This window comes from Microtus pennsylvanicus, chromosome 18, assembly GCF_037038515.1.
Source record: "Microtus pennsylvanicus isolate mMicPen1 chromosome 18, mMicPen1.hap1, whole genome shotgun sequence".
Taxonomy (NCBI): domain Eukaryota; kingdom Metazoa; phylum Chordata; class Mammalia; order Rodentia; family Cricetidae; genus Microtus; species Microtus pennsylvanicus.
In genome coordinates, this window is record NC_134596.1 from 24,272,250 (window position 1) to 24,284,408 (window position 12,159).

At 44.5% G+C, this 12,159-nt stretch overlaps 1 protein-coding gene across 8 annotated transcripts in view; it reads right to left on the reverse strand.

The window, feature by feature from the left end:
• Sv2b (synaptic vesicle glycoprotein 2B) overlaps window positions 1-12,159 on the reverse strand; it is a 158,204-nt gene that overhangs the window by 62,343 nt on the left and 83,702 nt on the right. For all 8 annotated transcript variants that reach the window (XM_075953137.1, XM_075953138.1, XM_075953140.1 and 5 more), the window contains exon 2: window positions 3,887-4,701. In XM_075953137.1, coding sequence (XP_075809252.1) covers window positions 3,887-4,319 — 433 coding nt within the window. In that variant the 5' untranslated portion in view covers window positions 4,320-4,701. The remainder of the gene's footprint in view (window positions 1-3,886; window positions 4,702-12,159) is intronic.

A 12,159-nucleotide genomic window follows, 5' to 3' on the forward strand; every position in this document is an offset into this window, starting at 1 on the left:
TAAGCCACAGCCTCGTGGCAATGCACAGATTAATAGAAATGGGTTAAATTAATATGTAAGAGTTAGCCAATAAGAAGCTAGAGCTAATGAGCCAAGCAGTGATTTAAATAATACAGTTTCTGTGTGATTATTTTGGGTCTGAGCTAGCTGGGTGGCCGGGAAGAACAAGCGGCCCTCCTCCAATATGTGCACACACACACACACACACACACAGAGAGAGAGAGAGAGAGAGAGAGAGAGAGAGAGAGAGAGAGAAGAAATAGATAATTAAAAGAACAAAGGACATGGGACATGCTTAACTAACAAGCAGATACATTTTCCTTGTCTTAAAGGTGACCACCACTGACAGAAGCACAGCCGAGGCTACAGTGATGGCCGTGTGTTCTTGAACCTATTTTCTACCCCGTGAGGCAGATGTTCATTGCTAGAACACAATGTTCAAGAGAAACAACTAAGATACCAAGAGAGCATCTTTAATTTTTCTAATTTGATTCATTTCTTCCCCGTAAGAAAAAAAAAGAGCTATGAGTTAGACCTTGGTTGTTCTCTGTGTTGTTTTCTTGGGCCAATCACTGAGAATCAAATTAGAGACTTCACTTGAGAGAGTTTCTTTTTAAAACAGAATGGAAATGGGGGGTGAGGAGAGAGAGAGAGAGAGAGAGAGAGAGAGAGAGAGAGAGAGAGAGAGAGAGAGCAAGCACTCTGGGTCAATGCTGGAACACAAGGGCCTTTTGCCCGCTAAGGTCAAGCAGAAGCACATATTCAAATTCATCAGTGCAAATCTGCCCCTGAGTGTGGGTACCTCATCCTCACTATACCAAGAGATCAATAATAATAATAACTTCAATCAAAAGCAATAAAGATATCTTGAGCACCTGTGAGGTTCAGACAGCAAGTCAGCCAAGTTAACCACATCAAATCCAGAACGGTTGAATTCAGTCCATCTACACAGAAATCCTACGGAACAGGCATTACCATCAAACACACTTTACAGGGGAGGGAGCCAAGGCATGAAGCAGCTGAGTAACCTGCCTGAGGTCTCCCCACTAAGAGTCAGCAGAGTGTTACTTCAAACCAGGCAGCCTGGCCCTGATCTCCACTATGTCAGTGCAGGCTGAATCCATGCCAGGGCTGGCAGGATGGTGGCATGGCACCAAGAAGGGAGCTTGGTTGTTTAGAAAGCATCCATTCTGCTGCGTTGTCTGCATTATCTCAGTCCTCACAACAAATGTGCCATCATCCTTACCTCGTCCTCGGGAAAACTAGTTGCGAGAGTTGGGACTGGCCCTAGGTCACTGACCGATAATGATATAGCTAGCTGCCAATCTCTCACGGTCGCATGGTCCCACATGGAGAGAAACCTGCTCCAGGGCAGGGCTTCTTCTCCGCAACCCATGTATAAGGAAAAGGTAGGATGGTCCCCAAAGAGTGAGAGCAGACTTCAAAGTCGGAAATCTTGCCAACATGCCCTGCTTGGCACTTAGATAAGGCTCTCTGAATCTATTTCTACATGTGACCAGTCTTCAAGGTGACTCTGAGACTCTCAGTCATCCACCTGGATTCACTTAAACTCCCATTTTCTTGACCACACAGGAATTCTCCTCTGGAAATCTCTGCTCAGGGTCTATGTGCCCTTCTCAGTTTGAGTCATAGCATCTTCTTGGTAAACATGGGGCAAACTTACACCAGAGTGGGCTCTTCAGATCATAACCACATGCCCTCAGCTCCTGCCCAGCATTTGCCCTGCAAGAGGCTGGAGCTGCCACGGTGCTGCAGCTCTGATAATAAGTCTGCTGGGCACAGTGGTGCCAGAGATACTGATGGGCATGAAACCTTAACTGGCATTGCCAGAGTAAACAGGGACTTGGGTTTTGGTTGGGAACAGCACAAAATGAGCTGATGACTTAAAAATGCTTAAGTCGGTTAGGGATGGCTTGGTTTCAGCAGGGAATTTTGTTCTTTTGTTTGCCCTTTTAAAAATCAACTATTCAGGGCTAGAGAGATGCTTCAGTGGTTAAGAGCACTGGCTGCTCTTCCAGAGGACCTGGGTTCAATTCCCAGCACCCACATGGCAGCTCACAACTGTCTGTAACTCCAGTTCCAGGAGATCTGACACCATCACACAGATATATATGCAGGCCAAATACCATGAATATAAAATGCAAATAAATAAATAGTTACAAATCTACTGTTCAACATTTGAGTGTGGGTAGTGTGTATGTGCATGTGTGGACAAATGTACATGTGCTCACACACAACTAAAATTCTACTGTGCTCTACAAGCTGAATGACTTCCCAGCTTCTCAAAGCATTTTTCGCTTTGAGATATACTGATTGTACACACTCAACCTCCTTTGATTTTCCGGGTCATGTCTAATGGAGTTCTAATCCTTTTAAGTGGCATTATAGCTAAGCATAAATGTATAAGACAAGTTTTAATGACCCATAGATAATTCTTTTTTTGTTTGGCTAGTTTTGTCGTCTTGGTTGATGTCATTTTGTTTCTCAGCGACAATTTTTCTTATTTTGCCATATACACACTTTCTCACTCTTTTCAGATTTGCCCTCAAAGCTCACAGACCCTGATTCCACCCCCTGAGCACACTCACGTCCATTTGTTCACATGTCATCTTCAGATGATTTTGATTACAGCCCTGGATTGGATAGTTGTGGCAGGGGCCATATGGGCTTTGAATATGTGTACTATCTCAGAAACATTTGCTAACTCTTTCTCCAAAGTCAAGGTCTAGAAACACACAGGCACATGCTAGTGCTGACCCCTGACGTTGTTAAGTCACTTCTGTGTTCATGAAGACCTTCTGATCTTATGATATATATTAAGAAACAAGAGCTATTGTCTCTCCAGGACTGTATCGCAGGTAGTAGCATACAATAGACCAAAAATATGTACTTATTTGTTGAATTGATGAGTTTGGTGGCTAGACAGGCTTGAACTCCTGAGGGCCATAAGTATTTTTCATCTTGAATAAGAAACTGACTCACAGTAAATTCTCAATAGCTGCATGCTTCCTGGGCTCTACATGGTCACTAAATTTAGAGAGTAGATTTGTTTTAGGGATATTTGGGGACTGAGACGAGCCATTAGCTATATTATGATGAATCTCTTCTATTCCACACCATGTGTGCCCATCCTCTCTAACTGCACAGAAGCCTCTGTGCCTCAAGCTCTGATGGCTGGGGCTTGGCTCTGACAGTGCTGCTCTGCTAACTGACTTGCAAACTGCTCCTCTACCCTTCCCAGTTTATCTGGGCCTCACCCCATGGTTCTCAGCTGCCCACGGAGATGCTGTGGGTATTGCTCAAGGCCCTCAGTTATCCAAAGCACATGGGCACTCAGCCACTAACTCTTAGTATAAGAGAAGCTGGAAGCGGAGGTCATTGGGTCCTGGGAAGTCACATGAAGAAGAAAGGATGGAAGAGACCTCTGGCTTATCCCCTTCCAAAATGTATTGTTATTTGAATAGGGAGCATGTTTTACTGGGAGAATAGTCTGTCATTCAAGAAATCAAGATATAGGAATCAAAGAAAGAGCTAGGTATCAAACGGATTTGAATAGGAAACCAAGTTCTAATACTAGCTATGTAAATCTGACGCAATCAATTGACTAATTTATTTCTATAAGACAATAATGCCTTAATGGCAAATGACTATAAAATTATAATTTCACAGGATACCATGGCATATTTAAAGTGTCTAACGGTGACAGACTTTCTCTCTCTCTTTATATATAAATATATGTATGTTGTGTTATGTATATGTGTGTATCCCTACATATATAAGAAGATAGTACATATGTATATTTTTTTTCTTTCACATATTTGAAAGGTCATTTCACAGGGAAATGACCTTGGAAGTTTCTACTTACCAAGCATTCCTTTCTTGGAGCTGGACAGACACATGTCTTTCTCAGCACTGGGCAAGGCAAAGCTCACCACGAACACTTCCACTCCATCGGCCATCAAGGCCAAACCCAAGACAAAAAAGAGGGTCCACTGGAAACGCCCATGGCCACACTCATCAATGATGGTCTCATATTGGTGGGCCAGCTGCTCCTCATCCTCCATCCTCTCGGCCATCAGGTCTGCCTGGCCCCGAAGGCCATCTGCCCTGGAGGACGCCATCTTAGTCTGTTTGGACTTGACATCATCTGGATGAGGGATGCCCTGGTACTCGCCCTCATAGATCTCATCCTCCTCATCGTGGCCTTCTGTCACGTCACTCTGGGCATCTTCTTCTGGGTTTGACTCATTGCCCCGGTAGTAGCCCTCATAGTTGTCCCGGTACCTGTAGTCATCCATTCTTTGGTTCTGGAATTGTCCGATAGCTTTTCAAGCTATATCTTTTGCTCTGTGGTAAATGCTGGGGCTATTTCAATAACCATCATTTATAGTATGGTTACAATGGAGAGTATGTCGGTGTGAAGTCTTCAATGACTCCCTTGTTTGTGTCTCAAATCAAGCAGATTCATACAGAGACGACCTAAGTGGCCTTTTGCACTCAGTGTGTATTAACTGTCTTCGGAAAGTTTCAAACCCTGCCCTGTTCTTCCCCTGTGACCCAGAGGCTTGTGCTGGGAGGTGCTGATTAAAAACAGGACCAGCTGCTTTCTTTGACAGGGTGGGGGCAGCACTTGGCAGCTCACTGACTGTGGTAATTTGTCCTTCTACTGAAGGTGATGCCCTGGGAATAGAGACAGAAAAGGGGATAGTTACAGAAGGCTGAGATTCTGACAGGATCTCTGAATTAAGTGAATGTATTTACTAATATCCGTATTTTGCGCATTAGGTAAAGTAGATCTTAGACATTTGAATTCACATAAGCTAAATGAGTATTGAATCAGTGAGGCAGGTGAAGGGAAACCCTGGGCAGAGAGCCCTTTGAGCTCTGAAGAACCAGGTGAAGGTCAAAGGTCAGATCTTACACAGGAACACAATAAGAAGTAGCCAAGGGGTTTCCAGGACAAGACAATTTTGTGTTATGGGTTTCCTTTGAACTTGTCAAGCTTTTGGCATCGATGGAAGTATTCTATAGGGCAATTTCCACTGTGAAAATGAATGCTTTTCCAACTTTATTATCAAGTAACCAGAAATGCAAAGCACGGAATATCTAGAAATGCAGAGCCCAGAAATATCCTAGAGAGCTTTCTCGGAGGCCCAGCTTGCTGTGGAGATCAGCACTGTAGCTCAAGGACCACTCTGACCTTGTACGTGGCTCAATGTCAAGAACACAGAGTCTGAGACCCAGAGCCATGTTGCCTGGATTTCTGTGAAACATGACTCCGATGTACCACAGACATGAACATACACACCTCTTTCCAAGCGCCAGTGCTCTCCTGTGTAAATCAAGGACAACAGTACTTGATGCATAAGAATATATTTCAAAAACCCCGCCCGAGTGTCAATATCATCCCAGGCAATGTTATTTTCCTAGTTCCAGCTCTGAAAAACCAGGAACCAGTATTGTCTAGGGCCAAGGCGCTGTCTTATAACCCAGTTCTAATCATTGCAGCCCTCTGTTGAGTCCAACATCCAAGATTCTTCTAGAATCTCAAGTCTCCCAAGATTTGAGGCATCCTTGAATGATGCTTACCATCTTCCCAAATGTGGCCTGAAAATGAACTACATCCTGAGCGCTGTAGAAGGTAGGGAAGAGTAAAAAAAGAAAAGGGGGAGAAGGGGAGGGAAAGAGGAAAGAGTAGGGGGTGCAGGAACACATCATCTAGTGGACAAAGCAAGTGTGACTCAGAGGAAGTTAGAAACAGAAGCGAGGCCGTCACAAAGCTAGGATTCACTGCAGGGAACACAGGTCTCTGGAGGCTGTGTCCTAAATACTATCCTGGGTGAACGACTCATTAGATCAGATGGGAACTTTGAAAACGCAGTCTCCAGAGCTCACAGAAGGGCCTATTGAACATGAGAAATCTGAATGTTTGCACAGCTCCCCAAGTAGGCCCAAGGTTCCGCCTGAGTGAACAGGCCCTCAGCAGTACAGGCTAGACCCCTCTCTCAGCCATTCTCCACACCAGCTGCGCCCAGGAGCCAGATTTCCTGGGAAAGATATTTAGATTTCTTCCCATAGGAGCTGACAGAAAGCTGTTCCTCAGTTCAGGCCAACTATCAACAAATTCAGAGCCATCAACCCTACCAGGCCCCCTCCGCACATGGAATCGCCTTCCTCCTCCAAGTTCAACAGATGTCATCTCACAATGGATTGTGCTCACATGCCCTTGCCGCAGCTGGTAGACTCTTCCCCTGCCCACAGCTCGTCTCTGGGCCCTCTGCCCCACATATACCACCTGGATCTCCGCACCTTCAGCCTTGGGAAGACTCGGCTCTGGGAATCATCTAACCCCGATAAGACAATGCATGCTTTCCCAGAATCATGACAAGAAACACTGACTCCCAAACACAGAGTGAGTGAGAACCACCCAGGTGGCTCATTAGAAATGGAATCCTAGGCTCTGTCCCTCAGAAGATGCTAAACTGTAGTGTGGGAATCAGGCCTGGACATTTATCCTCCGTACCGCTACCAGCCCAGGGGATCTGGAGCAATAGCGCTAAAGGACCTAGCAAGGAACACTTAACAGAATGACTCTCACTTCACCCTGGCAGAATTTTCACCATCTCCAGTAAATAAACTTCTATTGGACCAGGCTGGCCTGGATCCTGTCAGATGAATAGTCTAAATCGGTTTTTACTGCATGTGTTTAGGAACCCTAGGAGGACAATACATCATACATAAACAGCAGGGCCCTCTGCAGCATGCTGTCACACGGAGAAAGCGTGCCAACTGCCTAAGAGCTGCTGGGTTAGTTCTATTCTGGAGGCCCCACAAAAATGTCATGAGCCAGGAACGAAAGGTTTTTGATTCTGAAAGCATATGTGGGAAATACCACTTTGGGTAAAGATTCTGGAACCTTCTCAGTGGAAAGAAACAGGTCTTCGTCAAAACTAGCCCCACTCATCCGAGCTGGCTAAAAGAAGTACTGTAAATGTCTAGTCCAGGCAAGCCAAGAGGCTTCAGTGTCAAGAGTTTTTTGGGTTTTTTTTTTTTCATTGACAAATGCCAAGCTCTTTTGTTTATTTTTTAATTTATTTTTTATTTACTTTTGCAACATAACATTTTCTAGAGAACATGCCAATTAATCATTTGCAACAACGTGGCTTAAATTATCACAAAAACTAAATTGAACCCCAACCCTCAGGATCTCAGAGCATGATCTCAGGAATATCAGAGTCTGAGACTGGGGGGATTGGGGAGACTGATCAGTGGGTTAGTGCTTGGTGCACAGGCATGAGGTGGTGTGTTCAGATACCCAAACTCCTGGGTGTCAGAAAACAGGAGTCTTATTGGACTTGCTGGCCTTTAGCCTACCTGCAAATTAAACTGACGTGTGAGCTCCAACAAAATAAGGAGGAGAAAAGGTGCCCACTGACTTGTTTTTAGGCTCAGCATTCACACACACACACACACACACACACACACACACACACACACACCAAGGTTTTACAGAAGTGATAGAACAGGACTTTCCAGTGAGTCTAAAACAATTGTGATCTTATGAACAAAGCAAACCTGGATGTGGAGACAGATGGGTTGGAGGGAAGATGGTGTGGACGTTCACCAACAATGTCATCTATATACTACAGCAGCCCGAGGCCAGCAGTTGTGAGATGGGCTGGGAATGATCTCCTTCCTGACTCTTCGAAAGAACCAAGCTGCTGGTACCTTGAGTCAGCACTTCTAAGAGCCTCGGGGACATGGGAGATCTCTTTGATTTGCTCCACAAAATCTGTACTATCTGTTACTGTGAGCCTTTGGAAGAACACAGTCGACAAGCTTATCAACAAAACAGCAGTAGAAAGAGGCCCACAGCAGCAGCCACTGGCTAAGCACCAAAGGGATCGCTTCCCACAATTCCTCGTCTATGCTCAGGACCAAGAATAAGATGAGATTCTCTGTGCTGTGGGTGGAGAGACAGAGGGCTGGGAGGATAAAAGGATGTGCCCAGTGAACACAGAAAAGCAGTACCAGGAACTACGTGTGGTGCTGAGTTTAAACAGGATGCAGGGGTCATGCAGAGACAAAGAAACTGGAACCCACACCCAGGTGGCAGCAGAACTAATCTTGATGAAGAGCAGGATTGTATCCCCACACGAGTTTTTCTGTCCACTATCACCACGCATTTCCCAGTGTCTTTGGGGCTTAAGGTTCTGTGTAAATGTTCATAAATCAACCCCATTCTCAAGGAGCTGAGCCATTATGAGAAAGTCAAGTTAAAATAGTACAGATCATCCCTCGGCAATGAAGCTGACACTGGTTAATCTTTATCGCCAACTTGGCTGGATTTAGGATCTCTTCGGAGAGACTTCCCTGGGAATGTCTCAGGGTGTCTCAAGACAGATCAACTGAGGAGAGGTGGCACCAACCCATGGGCTGGAGTTCCAAACAGACTCAAACGCCATGTACTCTGCTCTGTGACTTCGGATGCGATGTGACCAGCTGCCTCCCATGCCCACCGTCAAGACCTTCACCACCATGATGGACTGGCACCATCAACCTGTGAACACAAATAACCCTTCCTTCCCTGTTTTTGGTGGGGATTTTGCCACAGCAATGGGAGAAGCAATGGATGCACAATCTTAATTATTTATCAATCACATATTTTCATTTATTGAACACTCGTCTTACAGCTTTGCGTCAGGCTCCTGGGCTAAGTTTAATCATGTCTTTACATGTTTTACATCTTCTGACCAGCATCAGAGCCCCCATGAGGCACTCCCGTAATGACCTCATTTACAGAGAACAAGACTGGGCATGAAGAAGCAAGACAAGTGACCAAGAGGGGAATGAGAAGACTCTCTAAGGGGATTCAGAGGAAGGAGGGCCACTGCGCCTTGGGATCTGCGGAGAGAGCATCCCAGAGGTAAGGAAACATCCAAAGGCAGAGGGGGCTCAGAGAAGCGTGGGTACCACAAGGGAGGCACCAGAAGCTGGAGAGCAAGGCCTAGAAGTAAGACTAGCTCGTCCAGTTTTGGACAGCCAGTGGGAAGTCAGCTGGCCTCCCACAAGAGGATCCACGCGGGAAAGCACAGGAGATGGACGGGAGAGGAAAGAGGCCAATCTCAGTGCTTTGCTCAGAGGCGGGAATTTTCTATAACTATCAGGAGCCAATAGGGACTGTGAAGATGGGTGGAACTGGTGTGCAGAACAGAGGCCTGGGAAGATCTCACTGGCGGGGATGTGAGTCCTGGCCTGTAACAGAAATCTGGGATGCGAACAGTCAAACAAGGGGGGCACATGTGCCAGAAGATTTGCACAGAATGGACAGAATGTGCCCCATAGCTGAAAAGGGGAGTACCAAGGAGATTGAAACCATGATGATTCTAAGCAGCCAAATGCTAGGTTGCCAGTATTTCCAGAATTCTGTCATTTCTGTGTGATTAGGACAAATGAAAGGTCTTCCTCTTTGCCTCTTTAGCGGGGTAGTAGGATATATTTGAAACACCCTGATGTCTGGGAGACCCAGATTCAAATTCTGATCCTGCTGTCTCTTGCTACCTATGTAGAAGCTACTCATAGCCTCTTAGTGCCGACACAGGCTCCTCATCTGTTAATAGCACCCCTGTATAAAGTCACCATGAGGATTCAGTGAGCTACCCATGAACCTCAGGCACCATGACTCCCAGCACGCACAGGTGGAACAATGCAAATCTCATCTTACTATCATCCAGACACGGTGATGATTATTATCTGTCATTGGGACTTAACATGTAACCAGCATCCCAGCTTGAGCCCAGCTTCCTCTCTGCGAAATCTGGACACACCTGGGCTGAGATGGGGAACCAAGAACAGAGAAACTACTGGTTTCCAAACCTCCTAGTATGGATCTGTTTGCTGACTTTCTTTAAAGGTTACAGTGCTAGCCTCTTCGAGCTGCTTGGTTCAGAATCACTGTGCCATAGACCCTTGTTCAGAAGGAGGTTAAAAAGCAATACTAATCAAACGATGTAATTTTTCCCAGAACTCTGAACATGATTAGGCCTTGAACATATCCGTTGAAGAGAGATAAAAAAAGGTTCTAAGAGCAAATAGATTTGGTAAACACTGGATCCTTTATTCACAATTCTCTTTGGGTGATTCACAGACACCCTGTCAAATTGAAAGCTGTAAGTACTGAACAAAAGCCTACTTAGCACAACAACAAGACACTGCTACACACCCACGACTATAACTGTAATCAACAGACAGATAATAGCAAGTGTGGGCTAGGAGGTGATGGACCAGAACCATTGGAAACTGCTGGGGAGAGTGGGCGAGGGCTCAAGCACTTTGGAAAATGGTTTGCCAGGTTCTTACGATATTAAACATGTATTTACCAAAACCCCAGCAATTCCAATCGGAAAATATACCTAAGACCAATAAAGACATATGCTTACACAAAGACTTGTACACAAGTGTTCACGGCAGTAGCATCTACCTCAGTTCCAAAGAGTGAATAGCACAAAGGCCCATGTGCCCATGAACATATAAATGAAATGCCGTCTATCTAGGCAGTACTTCCGGATTTGTCCCACTCAAGACCATGTTAGTTCAGTAGTATTATAATCTTAAGGGTACTTCTCCCTTCGTAGCTGAACCACCCAATTCAGTTCTGCTGTTTTAGAACAGAAAGCTGGGTTCCAAGCTATGAGAAACAAGTGGAGTTAAGGAAGACCAGAGAAACCCTCAGGTTTTTTTTCTTGAGAAATTAAAACAAATATTTTAAAGTAATACTAAATCTGTTAAAACAAAGCCAGACTTGGTTTGAAGTTAGAGAATGCTTCTTGCTTTTAAAATGGAAAACTAGGACAACAACAGATGAAGAATGTTAATTATAGCATTGTTTATATTAATAAATATTGAAGTAAGTCATATGCTAAATGGGGGCAAGACAAACCTTAAAATATTTATATAGTTAAATAGTATGGCAATATTTAAACACTATGCCTCTGAAGAACTTTCATTTAGAAAAAAGAATATAGAAAACTACATTAGTAAAAATATTAGGAAAATCATGAATTCATATATTAGGCCAATAATATCCATAGGATTATATAAATTTGTAGGTATTATTTTATGCAAATATCTCTGACAGGGTTGTCTTTTGATGTGGGATTCCCCTCTGTATGCTGTGAATATGTTTTATTACCATTGGTTAATAAAGAAGTTGCTTTGGCCTATGGCAGGGTAGAATATAGGTAGGCGGGAAAACTAAACTGCATGCAGAGAGAAAGAAGGCAGAGTGAGGCAGATACCATGTAGCAACCAAAGGAGAAAGACTCCAGAAGCTTACTGGTAAGCCACAGCCTTGTAGTGATACACAGATTTGAAGCATGATTAATAAAAACAGAATTTAGGTTTCAACCTGAAGACCAGAAAAGCAAAGCAGCCAGCCACTGGCTCTTACCTTGACTTCAGTGCAAAAATGGTGATCCTGCCTCCAGGAATCTCAGAATGAGACTGAGACTGAGATCTGTCTCCTCCAGTTTCATAATCCTCTCTAGTTCTGGGATTCAAGGCATGCACCACTACCGCCTGGTTTCTATGGGAAGCTAGTGTGGCTACTGGGATTAAAGGTGTGTGTCATTGCTGCCTGATCTGTAGGCTGGCCAGTGTGGCTGTTATATTTTCCTGATCTTGAGGAAAGCTTTATTTATTAAAACACAAATGAAATGCCACTACACAGATTAATAGAAATGGGTTAATTTAAGATATAAGAGTTAGCTAGGAATACGCCTGAGCCGTTGGCCAGTGTTGTAGTTAATATACTTTTTGTATGATTATTCATGTCAGGGTGGCTGGGAAATGAGAAAGCAGTCTCCGATGACAGTCTTTCTAAGACAACAAGTGTTCACTCTTTCCCTGTGAAAAGTTCATTAGTTCCCTTCCTGCCTGCATCCTAAAGCCCGGGCAGTGTTTTTCACTGTGTGGTCTGCTCTGTCAGGAAAGCCTCTTGGTGCTGCACAAATATAGACTCCTGGACAAGAGTGCACTATAGCACTAAATCTGCATCAACAAGCTCCCGCCCTCAAAGTGAAAGACCTACTTCTGACCTTAGCCATCTTCCCCTGGAAACAAATCACCATATTACAAAGA